This window comes from Meleagris gallopavo, chromosome 1 (assembly GCF_905368555.1).
Source record: "Meleagris gallopavo chromosome 1, MGAL_WU_HG_1.1, whole genome shotgun sequence".
NCBI lineage: Eukaryota > Metazoa > Chordata > Aves > Galliformes > Phasianidae > Meleagris > Meleagris gallopavo.
The window spans coordinates 86785689-86806877 of NC_139404.1; the positions used below are offsets into that span (position 1 = coordinate 86785689).

Genomic DNA, 21189 nt, shown 5'->3' on the forward strand with positions numbered 1-21189 from the left:
AAACCAACAAACAAACAATCAACAGTGTCTTTAAAACAACTTAGCCTGTAGCTGTATGGATGGACATTCTGATTCGCGTGCCATCAATGTGTTTATTCAAAAGAATTATCTGGGCAAACTCTTATTCTTATGTATTCTGAGAGTTAACAGGTTTTGTTGTGGGTTTTTTTTTTTTTTTTTTTTTTTTTAATAATTCCATCTTTTCTTTGCCTTCCTTGGTCTTGTTACCAGGAAAGCTACTTGCAAAGGGAGTCAGAACTGTCATCTCTGCCTTACACAGTGACCCTCAGTGGCTGTCATAGAATCATAGAATCACTCAGGCTGGAAAAGACCTTAAAGATCACTGAAAATATAGGAGACAGCTGCAAACCAGAATGATCAACATTCACCACAATTATTCCAAGTAGCTGCAGTACTCAGGGTGTGACTGTCCAGCTACAACAGACCACTGCTTCCAAGGGTTATAAACAATAATATATCCTCTCCATTTTAGCCTGATGTCATACTCCTAAAACAGGGCTTCACTTTGATTAAAGGGTAGAGTGAGGTATAAAACCGATGCTTTATCCATGATGCTATGGCTCACAGCAACAATGAACAGTTTTAAGCATGCACTTAGTCTTGTACTGAAGAGAAGTCTCACAGACCAAATTGTAACTCCCTTCCCTTCCTTGTCTTACTTCATTTTTAAGCTTCAGTGATATTACTACATTTTGGTTTTCCACTGAGGTGTGGACACAGCACATAATCAGCCTCAGCATACTTCTTCAGCCCTCGTAGTACCTAACAACATGGCAGCATTGTGTGAGGGAGGTTCAGGCAAGGCTGGAAAATGGCTAGCTCTCTTCACCTGTCTCCTCACCTCTTAGGGAATGCTGTCCAGCTTCTGAACTCCCTTAAGGAAAGCTTTCCTTTCCAGCAGCTGCAGAGCATGGCCTAAGGGCTTGTTCCACAAACTATTTGGCTGCAGAAAACTTTCTGCTACAACTTAAGTAGTTTTAAAGACCGAAGTGCCATCTGTTCCTCCAGTGCTCACAGAGGGATGGCACTGCTGGCTGCATTGGCATAATTCGTTCCCCACCCATTCACAATGCCTGTACTCCTGATCATATGCACAGACAGCTGAACCCAAACACATACATCAGCACTGATGTGGAAGGATGTGTGGCTTCTATTTATCAGTTAGATCAGCATTTGAACAGAAGTATCTAAATAGCAATCAAATCGTACAATTTCCACCTTTAAACACTTTGCTATTTTAGCTTTCAGATTACAGAAGGAGAAGAGCCATTCATGCAAATATTTTTTGCATCTCCAGACAGTTCTACAAAGCCACATGGCAATAATTTTTTGCATCAATGATCAGCCACAGAGTAAATTTTTCCCAAGCATCTACTATAGAAATAGGAAAAAGACACAGAAATACTTCTAAGCAGCACATTTTCAAAAAAGAGAAAAGCACTTAACTAGTTAAATAGACTCAAAATAAAAGTCATTAAGCACCAGATGTGAATAGAAAGATGTAGTACCCTAGATGAGAAACAAAACCAAAACTGAAATCAAAGGATCACCCTGCTGGGTTACAAATCTGAAGTGGCCAGAGCAGAGCTCACCTAGAGCCGATCAGTATCCCAACAGTGCCGTACTTCTGGGACGATGTTATCTCCTTGGTCAGGGAGCTCAGTGAAATGTGTGACAATTGTTAGGACAGCTTGCCCTCCTAAAGACACAACCTTTGCTCATGACAAAATAAGGCCTCCATGATGAGCCCATTACCTCATTTTTCAGCCAACACATAGGGACAGACATTTAAGTCCATGTCCTGGCTACTGCGTTCAGAGACTATTCAACCCAAAGCTCCAAAAAAAACCCCCACAACCAACTCCTTAAAAATATATAATACTTTTTCTGTCCTCTGAGAAACATCAAAACATGTGTGTGAGTAGACGAGAATCACTCCACAGCCTTGCAACGCTCTCTGGGACAAGGCAGCCATTTTCTGTGCACCTGGGCTCTTCTTAACAAATGCTAATTGCTGACAGTTTTTACTACAAGGAAACTAGAACACGCTTTCCTTCCTGTACCCAAACTCACTGCTGAGCAGGAAGTAGTAAGAAAAAACAACTTTTTTAACAGCTGTGTATGGGACGAGACAAGAAATTTTATCTGCTTACCAGATATTTATTTGAATAGAGGGATGGAACCACAACACTATTAATCCAAAAGGTTTAGTAGTTGAATGATTCAGGTCAAATTCACCACTGTAATGCATCAGTGACCACTTTTCAAGAACTGTCTACCTACTCACCTTAGTGACTACCTTAGTGATTCTATGACAAAGGGAGGTGGGAGCAGACATATAGCCAGGGATGTCTGACTGCTAACAATACCCCAACAGGACATCCTGCCATGGGTCTCTGGCAGCTTTTGAAGAGCTCAGAAGTTTTCCTGTGTCCAGAAGAGGGATTAGGCCAAAGCCCAGGTAACAGTCAACACAAACTCTGAGCATGGCCACAGAGCATCACAGGGCCTAACACAGGTTGTGTGTTAAAAGGGAATTACAAAAATCCAAGTAAGTGGATTATATCAACTTTACTAGGAAATTCATTTTTTCTCATGGCTTTTGAAAGAAACACTGTCAGAGATTACATCTCTCTCAGAATAAGCAGCTTTCTGAGCAGAAAATAAAATCCACTGAGTTCAGTGAAAAAGATGCGCTTCTGCAGGTTTGGGATGAAGGGACCTGAACAGTCTGTTCGATTTGTCCTGTGCAGAAACTGCTCAGCAATTTCACATTATGCAACACAAAAAACCCCACCCAAAGCTGCACAAGTGTGCAGTGTTAGCTTTCAATGGAAATTTTGACAGCGCAGAATTACCGAGATAAGGGAAGTTTTCTCTTGCTATCCCTCTTTAGTGTCTTTGATAATAAGGTTTTGTAGCATTCAGGCAAAAATAACCTGTGGTTTCCCCACAGGAAATCCACGATACTGCTTGTAATAAGAGCCATAATTTCAGGGCAATTAATGAGATAGCACTGTGCTTAGCAGTGGTTTAAGATAAAACACAAAATTCACAACGTTGTCTACAACGCAAAAAAGACACCAATTAATTTTATCCTAAGTGCAAAGATCCACTGCATTAGTCAGAATCACTCTTTGCAGCATTTGAGGTTGGCTTGAAAGACTTCTCTCTCTTCTAGCAGCAGCTTTATGCCAGCGTTTCTGCTCATTTCTGGTTACAACTGATGGTGCACCAGGTCTGCACCTGCAATCTAAGCAAAGAGCTACACAGTAAGGTTTAAAGAACGGTTCTACTTCCTTGATGTGTTCATGAGATTAGAGACAGTGTAGATGACACTTTAGCATGAGCTCCCCTCAAAGCATTTCTGCTATAGTTATTTGCTTTCCCTAGAAAATCAGAGATGATTCATGGTAGCCCAACTTCAAACAGAAGCCTACAAGATGTAAATGACCTTTACCTACATTTTTCAAGACTTTTACTACAACCAGTATCTTTCACTCTTTGCAGAGGGGTTTTCCACAACACCACTTAGCACCAAAAAATGACATCATTTTGTTCCAACTTTATCTCAGGACAGAGTTTTTGTTTTTTCCCTTCACAGTGTCTGGTATGATGCTACGTTTTGGCTATAGGAAAAAAACACTGTTGATAACACACTGATGTTTTAGTTGCTGTTGAGCAGAGCCAAGGACTTTCCAGTTCCTCTGTTCTTCATACTGTCCTGCCTGCAAGGGGTCTGGAGGGCACAGGGAGCTGGGAGGGGATAGAACTAGGAGAGAAGACCTAAACTGGCCAAAGGGATATTTCTTACGATGTGGCATCATGTGGAGAAACTTGAAAAACAGCAGGGAGCTGAAGAGGTAAATAGCTGCTATTTGGGAATGGCTGGGCATCAGTCAGTTGATGGTGAGCAATCACTAGCACACCACCTGTTTTGTATATATACATGTTGGGTATATATACATGTATGGTATATACAAATATATGTATGCATTATCACTATTATATTTTTTTCCTCTTTCTTTTCTGTCTTATTAAACAGTTTTTATCTCAACCCATGAGTTCATGCCACTGGGAGGGGGTGAGCTAACGACTGTGTGGTGCTGAGCTACCTGCTGGGTTAAACCACAACACGTTTTTAAAAGAAAGCCTGTAATTTGAGTAGTAATAGAGAAAGTAAGTGTGTGAGGCCTGATTCTATTGTCAGTTGTGCAATTTATTTCACTTTCAGCAAGTTAGAATAAATGTGCATTCTGAGGCCTTCAAAAAGTACCACTTGCTGACAGCATGAATATATCACAAAAATGTACTGAACTAAACGAGTTCATAAGTAAATAAGAGATGTAAATATATGAAGTCAAATGTACTGGAACCCTGTGCCAACTGCCTCTCCAACTACATTTGAAAAATTTATATTCTGTTTTAGTACTCATTTTCTATGAAACAGATAGGGCAGTCCGTAGAATTGGGGATAGCAAAGACTTTCTCACTTGAAAATAAGGAAGGCTTTTTGATTTCTTGACAAAAAAGGAAAAGGGACGTGCAAACTCTTACAGGACTTTCAGGTTTTTCAGAGGCTGAAAACACTTTTCCCTAGAGATTTTCAGTCACACACAGAAAATTCCAGTCACAGAATCACAGAATTGTAGGGGTTGGAAGGGACCTCTAGAGATCATCGAGACCAACCCCCCTGCCAAAGCAGGTTCCCTACACCAGGTCGCACAGGTAGGCGTCCAAGCGAGACTTGAGTATCTCCAGAGAAGGAGACTCCACAACCCCCCTGGGCAGCCTGTTCCAGTGCTCTGTCACCCTCACCGTAAAGAAGTTCTTGTGCACATTCGTGCGAAACTTCCTGTGCTGCAGCTTATGTCCGTTTCCCCTCGTCCTGTCTCCACGTACCACTGAAAAGAGACTGGCCTCACCGCTATGGCCGCCACTCCTCAGATATTTATAAACCTGGATCAGGTCCCCTCTCAGTCGTCTTTTCTCAAGGCTAAACAGACCCAGTTCACTTAGCCTTTCTTCATAGGGGAGATGCTCCAGGCCCTTCACCATCTTTGTGGCCCTCCGCTGGACTCTTTCCAAGAGATCCCTGTCTTTTTTGTACTGGGGAGCCCAGAACTGGACACAGTACTCCAGATGAGGCCTTACCAGGGCAGAGTAGAGGGGGAGGATCACCTCCCTCGACCTGCTGGACACGCTCTTTTTAATGCACCCCAGAATGCCATTGGCCTTTTTGGCCACGAGGGCACACTGCTGGCTCATGGCCAACCTGTTGTCCACCAGGACCCCCAGGTCCCTCTCTGCAGAGCTCCTCTCCAGCAGCTCATCCCCCAGCCTGTATTGGTGCATGCAGTTATTCCTCCCTAGGTGTAAGACCCTACACTTGCTTTTGTTGAACCTCATCCGGTTTCTTACTGCCCAGCTCTCCAGCCTGTCCAGGTCTCGCTGAATGGCAGCACAGCCTTCAGGCGTGTCAGCCAATCCTCCCAACTTCGTATCATCAGCAAACTTGCTGAGGGTGGCCACTATCCCCTCATCAAGGTCATTGATGAAGATGTTGAACAAGACCGGACCCAGCACAGACCCCTGGGGGACACCACTGGTTACAGGTCTCCAGCCAGACTCTGCACCACCAACGACGACCCTCTGCGCTCTGCCAGTCAGCCAGTTCTCAACTCACCTCACTGTCCACTCGTCTATCCCACACTTCCTCAGCTTTGTTATAAGGATGTCATGGGAGACAGTATCAAAGGCCTTTCTAAAATCAAGGTAGACTACATCTGCCGCTCTTCCCCCATTCACCCAGCATGTCACAATCTTGTCAGAGAGTGCTGGAAGCTGTTATGGATTGCAGCCACAGTAAAAGTTCCATCCTGCTAGAGGACATCCAGTACCAGAAAAACACTTTAAATATTTAAGATCCTTGCTTCTGCAAGACAGCTGACCTCCTCTGGGTCTTAGCAATTTTTCCTTAATCAGCCACTGTCTCAGCTCCATGTCCTGTAGCAGTGGCCAGATAGCTCATCTTAGAAAGTGGATATATGAAGGTCACTCTGAAAGTAATACTTTCTATTTATTTCCATGGAAATTACAAGGGGTACAAAGAGCACAATAACACTATTTGATAGAGCAAATTGTCAGCTACGAAAACATATTTTTCAACAGTCACCATTGGCTGATTTGTGTGGATGAGCTGATTTGTGTGATACGCTTCATTTTGTGGTGTGACAGTTGTGCATGGCTGTCTAGAACATGTCTTGTCTTTCATATCGCTGTCATCTCTGCTGAAACACACCACCCACCACCTCACTGTTATCACATCCATTGTTTGGTCTCCAGAAACATTCAGCAAGCACTGATGAATGTCAGTGGGTGCCGTTTTTACTACATGGAAGAATTCAGTGACACATCTTTGCTTCATACGCACTCCCAAGTCAGATGCCATTCTGTCAGACTGCCCTTCTGCTGTAATCTGTCACACAGCAACAACATTTAAGGGAATATTCGTGGGAAAGTTTAACATCGACTGCCACACCACCAACATCTGCATCTGATTTTGTGGGCCCAGATAATAACAAAGGAGCCTATGCTTTCAGAGCAGCCATCATAGATGTCTACCACATGGTTAGCTGCTGCCACTTATTGTCCTCCTCAAAAACGTGCGGAAACCTTTCAATTCCATACGTGTCATGGATGCAGATCATACAAGTTTAAAGAACTTCATGGTAAGTGCAAGCTACCATTACCTAGAACACGAGTACTTAACAGAGAAGAACTACCAGAACCAATAACTATTCCATTATGTAGATAGCACAGCAGATTTTCAGGGGCAAAAAAATACAGATCTGTAACATACTACTTACTCTATTTTTTTATTTGTTTTATTCCTAACATCAATATCAATATTGCTAATATCAAGCTTAGAAAGACTCAGATAAGAATCAATTTAAGACTCATCTTCTCTCTTCTAAATACTAAGTTGCCTTAGGATTCTTCTGCCTCCTTTCCCTAAAACTGCCAAGAAAATACTACTTCATAAGCTTTTTTTTTATTTTGTCAAGTGATCTCTCAGCCAGCTTCACATGACCATCCAAGTCCTCTGCCAAACTGTACTGTTAATCTGACTCCAGCTGAGCGCAGACTTACTCCTTCATACATGCCTATGCACATAGATATTTAATAGTACTGTTTACCCTTTTGGAGAACTTATATAACAAGAACCATTCCCAACCGAATCAAAAGTCCATTTGACACTATTCTTATCTTGGAGACACCAGCAGCATATGTTTGCAAATGACCACATAAGTAGTTCAGCAGTAAAATATACCTCTTCAGAACATGCACCCAGCAGCTTAGCTCAGGGACTTCAAAACCAGAGGAAACAGCTTTGTACACAGTACATGCGATAGAGCAGCACTGCTTTGTTATGCCTTTCTAAAATTAGGCACAATTTGTCCTTGCCTTTACTGTCCTGAATAACTGCATTTTAAGGAGGTTGCTGATTTTTAACTTAGCACAACTATAACAGACAGGAAAGAGAATTAAGAAGAAATATTCACTATAGATTTCAGAGCCTGCAGTGGAACGTTTCTTGCTATTGAAGAGGACTTGCAGTGTGTTGCAGGCTGCCCAGAAGAGCTTATCAAACTCATGCCTAATCCAACAGACTTTATTGTTCAGCAGCATCTTTGGCTGCAGAAGCAATGATTTGCTCTTGGAGAACAGATTTTTTTTAATGTGCTACCACAGGCGTACAGAAATCCTCTGTTGCATTTTCACTATTCACCTATCCATTATGTCCATAATCATCTCCAAAGGAATTTATTCCTTATAATCTTCTTGTTCAGGCTAATAAGCAATTCATTATGAATCCTCTGCAGATCTCAGATTTACTTCTCACACTCCTGGCTGAGAAACTAAGTAGCTGTCTCAATTAACACAATATGTATTTCCCCACTATCTATTCTCCATCTTCTCGCTCAATTCAAGATCCTTCTTTTCCTTCATTAGAGACCTCATTTTGAGGTTCATACTCATCATGTGGCTTCGGGACTCTTCTGTTCAACTGAGCCTACAACATGGAATTATTAAATCTAGCTGTTATAACTAGTTGAGTCCTTCTCCTTCCCTAAGCTCATGACATACCTTTTACTTTGAAACATATCAGCTGCAATTAGCATTTCACAGAACTGTATCTTTTCTATGTTGAAAACTTCAGTTTAGACTACAGATCATAGCATGCATCACTTATTGAGAGGAGCTCTCATCCTAAATCCCATTTTTCAATGAAATGTGATGTACGTATGCTTTTTCATTTAATACTGAGATAGTATCTATATTTAATTTTGATGCTACCCATATTTGAGTAGGATGTCTGAATTTAGTAGCTAGTAAACACCAAAGCTATGACCAGCTTAAAATGTTATTTTTCATGCAATTTTTCATCAAGATAATTACAACCGCAAAAATAATGCTCATTATTTCTAGAATAATTTCTCATTATTAATGTGCTTCATTCTGATAAAGCTCTGAGTAGTTAAGAGCTGTTCTTGCCTTTAGACTCAAATGAAATAGTATACCATATTAAGAGTAATCCGCACCTGCAAAGAATGCTCAACCAGTTAATTATTTCTTAAGCATTAATCTAAGGCAGTTAATATAAAAATAATAACTAAAAGTAATAGTATCCCAAAGAAACATATACTGCCAAGGACATTTCCTCCTATAAGAGCCTTTCCCAAAGAGGATGGCCTTGCATTGTTCCTTAGATTATGCTAAGAACAGTTTAAATAAATGTACTCTAAAAAGATAAACATAGACAGGTGATTCACCTTTCTTCTTAAGCAACACTTCCCACTTCTACATTATGTATAATTGGAAATAAAATCAACTGCTCTTAAAAAAAAAAAAAAAAAAAAAAAAAGGCAAAAACCAAAACCACACCAACTCTTAGAATTTAAAAGAAAGTCTCTTCAACATCTGTACAAGCTGGCTTCCTCTGGAAGAAGCAACTGCAATTCTGAGAATAAAATGGCTTCCCTAGCCAAACACAGGCACGTTTCATTAAGTTTAAAAACAAACATTCATGCTAAGCTACATGCTTATTTACTCTCTCCACAACTTGCCTTTGATTCACAGACTTGAAAGAACGGTGGGAGAAAAGCTGTCAATGGTATAATTTCTACATCATGCCACTGCATCTTTTTATTTTTTGCAAAACTGTAGGCTCTCTCAGCAAAAGACTTTCCAGACTTGGTTTCGAAACCTTAAGGTAGAAGGAGTCAAATAGCATTCCTATGGAAAATATTTCTGTAATTTAGTTTAACAAGGCACCCAAATACTTTTGTGAAATCCAACATAAAAGCAAAACAAGACTCCTGACAGTATGGGTTCTACAAAAGTAGGCTTGTATCATATGAATTGAACAAATAGTCCTATACATACTCTTCTGTGGCAAGATGGGTGGATAATCCATGCAAGCGCACATATAAATTTTTTATTCCCTCTCAGAATCGTATGATCAAGGAGACTGTCAGTTTGCTAGTGAAGTTGTAAAAGCCTGAGCTACATTTCCTGTTCGTAAGAAAGCTGGTGAAGAGAAGACTAGAGCCCTTTGAGACTGACGGCAACTCCAGAGATAGATTTGTGCTCGTAAGTCTGATATAAAACAGCATCCAAGGTCTACCAGCATAACATAAGTTGATTTCCTGTTGGATAAAGAGGTGCGGGGCATTCCTACAAGAACGTAACCAGGGTAAGTCTTGTACTTTTAGTACTCTACATTTGAAAACAACAGAATGATAGAAATGTACTTTGGTTGACTACAGTCCAGTATTCCGAAGTCAAATTATTAATAATAATATAATGCTGAGGACAAGTCACAATCAATTGCTTAAACCTTCATTAATCTTCAGCAAAGTGGACAAAAGCACAAAAGCTTGTTGATGAGGACTAAGCATTGGCATCATTTTTGTGCCTAAAACTTTACTAAACTGAGGATTTCTTATTTTATGGTGTGCTTCTTTCCTTCTGAAGTACGAAGTTGATATCTTATAAAGCAATTAGTTGTGCACTAATTAATTGCAGCTTAAGGAATCCTTTCCGGTGAATTAATCCTGTCTTAAAAGCTCACACAGATGGGAGCATTATTAATGTTAATTTAATATTCATCAGACTCTTAATAGGTTTCTTTTTATTAGAGGTCATTAGTACAGAATATTATTTAGTTCATCATTTAATTGGAGAGAGGAAAAATTAATTTTGTCTCATTGTTGAAAACTTTACAGAAAAGGAGAAACAAACCATTTTATGCTCCAGCTTATCTTCTAAAACTTCGTAGTGATCAAGTAGTCATTCACACAAGGAGGTTTATGAATTGACACTATAGATGGCATGTTGTTAAGCAACTCCTGCTCAACAATTATCTATATTCCCTATCTAGTTTCTCTTCAGTAGGAAGGTGTAGTAGAAAAATTGTATGTTCCTTTCTGATGAATTCCCTAAATAAAGTAGATTAGAAAATGACAGAACAGAGCATAGTATTTTCTGCTCCATATTCATACACATATAGAAAAATAAATACTTATTTCTAGCCCCAAATTGTAGAATCTAGTTCCTTTCACCAAAATGTAAGTACATGATTAGTAAAGAATGATCCATGCTCATTCCTTCAAGTTGCAATAATTGCAGAATTGCAGAGATTAATCCTAGAAAGATTAGAGTGTTTTGTTTTTGGTTTTTGTCATAGAACCATAGAACGGCTTGGCTTGGAAAGGACCTTAAAGCTCATCCAGTTCCAACTCCCAGCCATAGGCAGGGTTGCCACCCACCAGCTCAGACTGTCCAGGACCCATCAAACCTGGCCTTGAATGCCTCCACAGGGATGGGGCATTCATAGTTTCTCTGCACAGCCTGTCAGTGCCTCACTACACTGTGAGTGAAAAATTTCCTCCTAATATCTAATCTAAACCTCCTTCTAGTTTAAAATCATTCCCATTTGCCCTATCAGTGTCTGCCCAGACAAAAACTCAATCTTCACCTTATTTACAAGCACTCTTTCTAAGGACCAGAAGGATGCAACAAGATTCCCCTGGAGCCTTCTCTTCACCAAGCCAAACAAGCCCAGCTCCCTCAGCCTTTCTTCATAAGAGAGGTGCTCAAGCCCTCTGATCATCTTCATGGTCCTACTCTGGATCTGCTGCAACAGCTTCACATTCTTCCTGTACTGGGAGACCCAGACCTGGACACAGTACTCTAGCTGAGGCCTCACGAGGGCAGAATAGAGGGGCACAGTTACCTCCCTCACTCTGCTGGCCACCCCTCTTTTGATGCAGCTCAGGATATAGTTGTCCTTCCAGGCTTAAAGTGCTCACTGCTGGCTCAAGTCCAGCTTTTCATGCACCAGGACCCCCAAGTTCTTCTCCTAGTATGCCTGGGATTGCCTGAACTCAGGTGCAACACCTTTGGCCATGTTGAATATCATTAGATTCTCACGGGCCCACTTTTCAAGCCTGTCCAGGTCCCTCTAGATAACACCTTTTCCTTCTCTTGGGTCAACTGCACAACACATAATGGTATCATCAGATAATTCGAGGGTAAAATTTTTCTTTTTTGCCTTTAATCCACACTCTAATTACAGCAGAATAGACTCTGTAAACAAACAAAAAACAACAAAAAAACCACAAGCCAACAAATGCTTATTTATTTCCACATCTTGTATCTGTTGGTAGAAAAAGCAGCCAAGAGATCTAAAAATTAAATAAACTACAATTAACAACATACTTAGAAAGGCTTTTCTGTGCCTGTGTTTTATTAACTGAATACAGTATCACTTGCTTAAAGCAGCAGAAGATATACTGACAGTACGAGTAACCCCATATTAAAAACCCCAAAAAGAAAAATTTCCTTAAAAGAGAGTGAATTATCTAACGCAGAAGGTCTACCTGATACACCTCCAAGTTTGACTCTATTTCTGTATTAGAAATGAAAGAACAGCAGAAAAAGAATGTTTCCAGAATGTAGAGATTCTTGTCTTAGGTATTCAAATTATTGATGTCTTTGTGAAGATTAAATGTAGTATACCCCCCCCGTCCCGCCCACACACACCTCCCAGCCTTTTCTGAATTAAAATCAGATTTGTTTTCATGAAATCTTTGCCTATCCAATGCACTCTTAACTTCCTTGGTGGAGAATATTCCTCTAGGAACAGATTCAGTACAATTTCTTCTGGAAAAAAACAAAAACAAAAAAACCCTACTATTCTTAGTCTGTCTGAGATAGGAAAGCCTACCATATGAAACTCCCATAGAAATTGAACACATCCCTCCTAAAATCAGTGTACTATTCCGTAAGTTCAATTCTTAGGATTTTTTTCCCCTCAAAGATACAAAAAAATTTCTTTCGTACAATTCAGTTTGAGTGAAAAATTCTTGAACACTATTCTAAGAGTTCTTTAGAATACACATGCAATTTAAAAACAATACATCTGGTTTTACTGTATTTGACAATAGATTAATTCAAATTAAAATTAGATAATGGAATAAAACTATTTCAGAATACTCTAAGCTACAGTTAAACTTCTTTTTATTTCAAGTTCTCCTTCCACACTTGGGTTGTCTTTTTGCCTTCAGCATGAATTGCTGCCACAGACTGTATCCATTATAACATATAGAGACAGCAGCACAGTTATCTAAGGACACAAACTATTCTTCACACAAATTTTCCTTCTATTGCTGCTGTTGTCAAAATATTTAAATAATGCAATTGTAAATAGCCAGTATACTAACAACAAATATAAAGGTAGTAAAAGAGCGGTTGGACAAGAGCTGAGGGTTGTATATGCATAAAGCTAAGATATAAAAGAAAAATCTCTTGTATTTATTATTTGGAAAGTAGAATTAACTTCAAACTGACACTGGAAAAGCTCAGACCACACAGAGGGGCATTCTTGGGTGAGAGCAAGGCCTTTAGTATGCTTTCATGGGTAACTGAGAACTGATTTTGTTTTTGAAGTAGTGTTGTCTGGCAAACAAATAGATCATATTCCAAAATAGAAAAAGATTCAAAGAGAAGACACTTAAGTCACTTATGTGTTTGTGTCCATTATACTGAAATACAAGCAGAATAAGAATTTTGGGAAATTAATTTTAAAATAATCTGATGTTCAGCTAGGAATAAATTATATTTTTGTTTCTGTCTCTCCCCAAACCCATGGATTTTTCTAAACTATGTATTAGAAAGCGATAGTTCATAAATTTAAAAAAATTGGTACGTTTTATTAGAAATTCAGATTTCAGGCCTTTTATTTTGCTTTAATACTTTGAAGTCCTAGAAAAATAACACTTTGCCAACCTTTATTTTTTTTCCAGTCAGTAATTCCAATTTAACTCAGAAGCTAAACTGTCAAAAACACCCTGCTTGTCCTCTAAAATTTGATTCCCTCGTTCAATTCAATTAAGAATTCTCCTACTCTGGAAACACCAGGAAAAATCAGAATTCCTGAAACAGAGAAATAAAGTATAGCCTTCAATACCAAGTATCATAGAATCTATAAACATTAGAAAAGATCACTAAAGTAATCTAGTTCAACCATCAACCCATCATCAAGAAGTTGAGAACTCAGGTCCAAGCTCTATGTTAGGGATCTACTTCCTCTTTTTATTCTAATGAATCACAGGGTAGTAGTTTCTATCATACATACCTGAGAAGGGAATCTCTCAGACCACAGTATTGCTTTTGCTCGTTGAACAATGATTATTAGGAAAAGCAATAAGAAATGAGCATAAGAAAATTGAAAGACAGTCATGTCACAAAAGATAGACGGGAAGGAGAAGGAGGAAATATTTAGGCACTGCACTAGCCATAAGGATCATGGCGTTGACATAGACTACCGGTAGTTTTGGAGAGGTTGCATAGAATGCAAATTTTGTAGACCTATTGTAAATAGGTTTGAAGCACTGGATGTTTTTGAGGTAATAACATCTTCTCAAGGTGAGACATCCCTTTTAATTCTTCCTCTGGAAAACGGGAATATGTAGCTGTTTCAGTGCAGCGTTGTCTTGTCTTAAATGTCCGTATCTCATTGCAAGAAAGTGTTTCTCAACAGGAAAAGTGTTACTGCAGTCATGGAGAGCCCTCAAGTTTCTTTGAGAGAACTACAGTAGGAGAAAAGAAACAAGGGAAAATTGAATATTTAGTTTAAAAGGAAGGGCAAATGGCCACTGGAAGGATCATATGAAGAAAAGCTACCAATCTGTCAGAAAGGTACAGCTTATTTGTTCTGTTTTGTTCTTTTAAGAAGAGTTCTGAGCAGGAAGAAAAGCTGTACCTTAGCCAACACGACTCGTGATTTTTCACCACATGGGATTATTTATCTTACTTCATTGCTGTAAGAACATCTGTGGATTGGAATAAAAGAAAACTAAAATATCTTCTGCAACACCAGCATAATTAGGGAACAAAAACCAGAACACTGCCTAAGGTGAGCTGGAGCCAGTGAGCCAAAGAGCAATCCCTTCTATTTTCAGCAGGACCAATACATTGCTCTCGCCTACAACATGGGAATGCACACTCCTTTACATCAGCTTTCCTTTAAGAAGTAAATGAAAACTTAAGACCCTAATGGAATCCAGCTACATCAAAAACAAACGGGAATGTTACGGACATACTTGAATATCACTCTGACGGTATCATCTAACCTCTCCCATTGACTGCTCTGCTTCTGCTACACTTTTTCATGCACTATTAGTGGAATTTATTATTTATCAAGTCCAGAATTTATTTCAAGTATTCCAAATCTAGAACAACGTGAAACATGCCTCTAGGAAATGTGAAGTATTTAGATACATGCTCGTTTCACCATTTTGCTTGGCTAGTATGTCCGCTGTCAGAGAAAGGTTTCACAGGCCATTTGCAGCAATGCTGATCATTTTGGCCATCAGACCATGACAATTAGTCTATTGTCATCAAAAAGCTTTGTGATGGAAAATTCATATGAGCTACGTTAATTGATGAATTAGCTAGATAAGATTTACTGAGTATGGGTTCCTTTTTGTGTTTGTAACAGGACTTCAGCAAGAGGCAGTTTTAGCGTAAGGAGAACCTCTGTTCAATGAAACAGAACCATCTGCTATAGGTACTTCAGGAGCTGTTCAAGGTTTTCTCTGCAGTTGTCCATGGGGTGTCCAGCTCCCAGTTTCTGCTTATCCTTAGCTACATCATTTGCTTTCTCAGGAAGGAGAGCAAGAATATAAGTAAAGATAAGTGGCTTTAATAGGAGATGCAAGAAAACACACAACCAATCTTTGAAATCTGTTGCAGAGAGAAATTCCCAGTGAAGTTCTATCTGAATTCATTTTCTGAATTTCATTCATAAACTCTAACATTTAGCAAAAACTTACTGAAAATTAGAAAAATTTCAAAGCTATTCATTAAAATGAGGAGTTTTTTTCTATGTCAATTTCTGATTTTTACTGCATTTTACAAGTAAACCAGTATCTCAATCTTTCATTTGCTGTCAAACAGCATCTCTGTTAAAATTTACAGATTTTTTTTTTTATTATTATTATTTAGCAGCTGGTTTGGGTATTAATTGTTTAGTTCTTACAGCTATAGTTCTTGTAGTGTGAAAAAAAAAACAAAAAACATATAGAAGCTTGAGTTAAAAGAAAAAAAAATTAAAAAATCAACAAGCCACAAAAAATACAGTGTGATTTTTAGATGACATGTATTGTAAAACAATTTTCTTTCAGTTACAGGAATGGACTGCCATTATTCTGTCTGGGGAGTTTTGGCCTTTCTAAGTTTGGCTCTCATTTTTTCATTGATACTGAATATTTCACACTATATGAAAAAGAAACAAGAAGGTAAGCAAGATTGTCTCTGTAAGGGATGGAATTTAAGAGCTTAAAAATATCTGCAGAGAATGCTATTGATTTTGACAGATGTCAAACCAACAAAACTACTTTTCTGAATCTTACAGTTATCTTTTGACTAGAATGATTCTAGTTGTGAGGATGAAACTGTTCAATTATTTAGGAGAGTCAGATAACATTACAGGATGATCACTAGCTGCCTAACTTACTACTAAAAGCAGCTACCCAAATTCATCCCCTGAAGATAAACCAACAGCATGTGTATATGGTGAAGAACTTATTTCTGGCTAATGTTTTATTTTTAAAAGTGTATTTTTAAGATGAATAACTCCCCTTTTGTAGAATATTTTTTGATGCAACTGATTTAACATATGTACTTTAATTTTAAAATGATATTGAGTAGCTGTAGTGATACAAAATACATTTAAGAAAATTGTATCCTCTTCAAATTCCTACAAGCTTATTTGAATTTCAGATATAAAAATTTTGTGCTCACTTTATTTGGGAAAAAAAAAAAATTGAGTTGCTTTTCATCATGGGATTCTAGCACTTAATCCAACATGTCAATAACAATAGTAATTTGTTTAGTTCGTGGAACTAATTTGTTTTATTTATGTTAGAGGATGACTACAGTCATGCTCTGTTTTTGTTAAAAATTAACTAAGATTTTCCACATAACTGCCTAAGACAGTACTACCAATCAGCTGTACAATTCTCACCATTCCCATTCAGGAAAAGTGACTTTACACTGGGAAATCTGCTCCTTGTGCTGCATGCATATAGATGGGCAGGCAAACACAGGTAGACTGAACCACTTGAAACATATTTACATGCATAGATAATCTAGGTAAGCAGGAGGCTTAAACCTATAAGCAGAATTCACGATGAATAGCTGACAAGCTATTAAAAGAGAGCCCAGAGTGTTCTGGGAGAGGGAGGAGGGTGTTGCCTTTTCGTTTTTTGTCTTTTAGTGTTACTAGGCAGATATTTATCTGATGAAAAATCACAGCCGTTTACAAAACTAACCTTGAGCAAGGTTGCAGTCAGATTGGCTGATGCTACAGTATTCATGGTATCAGAGTTTTACCATGGCAAATTCTGGAGTTCTGGAGAACAAGATAGAAAGTCATGCATTCCTAAGTTATTAATCAAGCTCTAGCAATAAATCTTTCTTCCTCGGTTTCTTCCTCTGCAGATCTCTCTCTTTCAGAGACAGGAGCAACTCTGAACTGCCAGTAAAACAAATGAACCTTTCATCTTCTAATATAAACACATGATGTGCCTCCCTAGGCAGAGGAAAAAAAAAAAACAACAAAAACAACCAAAGAGTTAGAAGCAGAAGGAGGAGGGAACAAGAAATTAATCCCATGTGTTACAGTACACTTCTGGGAGAAGGGACTGTATTTGATGATGCTTAACAAAATAGAGATTGAAGACCTTCCTGTAAAGTAACACAGAGTCTGTAGCACAGCACAGAAACATAACACAAGCTTTTAAAATTATTATTCAAAAGTAATTGAGTGAAACAGGGGACAACTGAAAGTACTTAGATGCCACAGCTTTCAATTTCACTCTCTACAGTGAAGTCAAAAGCATATCAATTAAGACAATTATCTGAATTGTTCTTAAGGAGCACATTTCATTATCTTTTCACTTTTTAATTTTTTTTTTTTCCCAGCTAAAATGTATAAAGACAATGAAGACAACACTCAAAGGTAAGCTGTATAAGTAATCCTTTTCTGAGAAGAGTAAAATAAGCAATAAATGATGATAGATATCTTTGAATTTTCCTCTGTGCCACCCCTCCAATATCTTATGTGGCCTGCCTAGAGATACTGGAGAGCAGAATGATTGTTTAAAAAAAAAAAAAAAAAAAAAAGAAAAGAAAAAAAAAGAGAGAGAGAAGGTAGGGGAAAAATTTTCATGTAAGAGATGCCCTCCAGACATTTCATCAAGAATAAAAAACTGCATGCCAATATGGTAACCTTAAAGACTGAAGGAAGCATGATATACTGTGTTAAGGCAGTATTTACTGCTTGGAATCAATTAATCTATAGTAAAGAGAACACTGAGAAAACAACGAGGAATTATGATCTGTTATTTCATTCTTGTGGAACAATAATTTGTATTTATATTTCTTTTACACATTACATTCCAAAGCAATAAAGCAGTTTGTTTGCGTTGATTCCAGCTGCTGGACAGCTCCCCATCTGTCACCAATTTTGTTGAATTTACTCCATATTAAAGAGGAAAACAGAGACGGAAGGAATTTCATCTCAACTCAAATATATTAAGCCCTTGAATGTGCTGCTGCTGCCTCTCCTCCAAAAATCAATCCTCATTAACATACTCCCTGGAAACTGGGAAGTCCCTCTGCTTTGTTTGTTATTGCCTGCTCAGCTGAGAAATACCACTGAAATAAAGTAGCATATTTCATTACTTTATCCTCGACAAGGCACAGGACAGGGATGCAGCAGGATCAGACAGTGAAGCTCTCTAACAATCCTCATTTTTACAAACATGTTAGAAAACATCTTCAAACAACACCAGGTAGCAAAACACAGAATGCCATTAAATACTCAAAGTCAAACTTTGCTTTGATCTTGTCTAGGTGCATCGACATAAGAATTTTAGTTCAGTTTTAGTTCAGAATATGGGAAGTGTCCTTTCTTCTTTCTTTGAAGCTGATGTTACCATCTCCTTGTTTTTTAGGTCACATACAGTCTTCTGCTATGTGTATGTGAAATGGTAAGAGTAGAATAGTGGGGTCCTAAATAAAGTTTATGAAACGATTTAAAATTATCTTTCTATCCCTATTCTAGCTATAATGACTGTTACACAGGAGATGACCCAGTTTATGGCAATCTCAGTCAAGATATTTTAGGTAAGTTTCATTTTAAGAACACTTGTCTATTCAGTGTCTATAAGAAATTCAGAATTAAAAGCAGACTGGCCAACATATTCTGTGTTTCTCAGCAGCCTTGAGAATCTTTCCCTTTTTAAAAATGCTTTACTCATACCTACTTAGGGCCCACATCGAATTACCATACTGCACTATTTGTAAGATGAGGTCATGTATAGAATTTGACTTTTTTTTAAACAACCCAAACAGTACTGTTCAGTCAAATACATCAAAACCAACAGCTTTTCTATATGTAAAGCTGCACCCATTTAAAATAACACACTTAGCACACACACTTCCAAGCAATCTAAGACACAAACTGCCTTCTGCCCAAAGTCAGTGACCCCAGACAAGCTAGCAAAAAGTAGCACGTTCCTGCTCTCAGTGCTGTCCATTCACAAATGAAACATGTTAACAGAAATGCTGAAGCACAGCCCACTGTGGCTGGAGAGTGGGCAGAGTGCTTCACTGGGCCAAAGCGAAGAATCTTCTGCAGCAGCAATCCATACCATATTAGAGACAGTAAAATCATATAACAGCAGCTGGATATAGACAGGTCGATGGTACGTCACTCAAAGCCTACTAGTCTCTGCATAGCTCTGAAGCTGAAAAGTTGTTTGTACTGACAAATACATAGGTATGTCAAGTTACTCTTAATCGAAGATGTTCTAACAGCTCCAAATAACTTCCAGTTAGGGAATGAGAAACTTCCCATCCACCCACATGGACAGAACATTTTTTGCTTCAGTGTTGTGTCAGAATTTCTTAGCTAATTGCCTCTCTATAAGCAGAGGAAGACAGAAGAAGTACCTGTCACTACCAAACAAGTTAAACTTCTAATGTAGTAAACTGGTGCGGGTGAGGGGGTACTTCTGTAACAGGGGATTTGTTAATTGGATCTTTTAATTCTGAGTAGCGTGTCTTAGTAATGGAAATACTTTTCTGCTTTGGTAAATTACAGAGGAATGTTGTTACGAGCAGATGAAGTCCCAGCCTCAAAGGCCAGTTAACGAACTACAGGTATCTTTACTTTTAATTTTGGATTTCTGAATCAGTGTGATGTGGTCTGTCACAGAGTTCTTGCATTTATTCCATGACAGTAAGTATCAAAAATATTCCTGCTGCACATCACAAAAATTACCATACTTCAGTGTCTCAGATTATCAGGGAATTTAAGCATATTTGAATTTTTTTCAATCTGGGTCATTAGTAAGGGAGGAGAAAGATTACAAACAGATCATTTCCATCCATGTGGCATAATAATGCTCAGTCACAAGCATGCAAATCAGGCTCAATTAGACATGCATCACATGATAATCACAAATTTGAATGATTCTCTCCTGCCCAGTATAAAAATCTATATTCCTTAACTTGTTAAAGACAACCGATTTTCTATTGATTTGTATTTTGTTGTTACTTGAAAATCTAAAAGCATACAAGTTTCAACTGAAATCTGTCTATAATTGAAGCATTCCCAAAATCAATTTTGGAGTTGCTTTCTAGGTATTTCATAAGGAATTATTCCCAGTCTCTCCCTTTTTATTTAAAGATTTGTTTTCATAAACTTCACAGAAACAGAATCATCTATGAAAATTCCAGTGTCAACAGTGCTCAAAAGAGTCACCCGTTACTACTTCTTTCTGCACAAAGTCTGTGGAAAGTGTTGTTACTAATAATGGGATTCCAATAAATCAATTTGAGTGAAGAAAAACAGATCAAACAATGCCCTGCACCTCAAAGACCTTGGAACGATTACATAAACTGCTCTTATTTCCCACAGAGAATCTTTGAAATGATACCTGGAAGAGGGCTTCCTCTCTACCACAATTATAAGGATATGAGCCTTACAATATATACAAATATATCTTTACAATTGTAAGGATATAACATAACTTAATTATCATTAAGTTACGTTAGTCTGTTTTCTGTGCTGCTGTAACTTAATCATTTGTGCTTTTAATAACGTAATTTACAGCTAGTTCAAGTAAACCTCAGCCCCTACTATGATTACCATGTAGACGTGTTAGATATAATTTTAAAGCAAACATAACTACTGAATGTTAATTATAAAGTAAACTTCCTTCCAGGTGGAATCAGTTGATCAGATGTGTTACGCCTCACTTGATCACAGCACCAAGGGAAAACGCAGAAAACCAAGGAGGAAGAAAGACCCTCCATTAGAGGATGAAGAAGAAAGATTATCTAAATCTACCATTACAGCTTCCAAAGCTTGCATTTACCTTAACAGTGAGCAACTGGCTGCTGAAAATACAGCAAACGTAGAAGCCATTCATGACGATCCCATAAGATTAATGGGTTTGATTCATAGGACAAATGGAGAGAACATCTGAAGTGGCTTCATGAACCAAGTACGAAATCAAAGCAAGA

The 21189-nt window shown here is 38.3% G+C and overlaps 1 protein-coding gene across 1 annotated transcript; it reads left to right on the forward strand.

Moving 5' to 3' along the window:
* The first annotated feature begins 9584 nt into the window (after positions 1-9584).
* On the forward strand, positions 9585-21167 carry TRAT1 (T cell receptor associated transmembrane adaptor 1). The gene is given in 7 exon segments (XM_019619743.3): positions 9585-9781; positions 15777-15890; positions 17578-17614; positions 18722-18783; positions 19763-19821; positions 20889-21137; positions 21139-21167. Coding segments are annotated over 6 exon segments (540 nt in total). The 5' UTR covers positions 9585-9781; positions 15777-15784; the 3' UTR covers positions 21166-21167.
* The last annotated feature ends 22 nt before the right edge of the window (positions 21168-21189 follow it).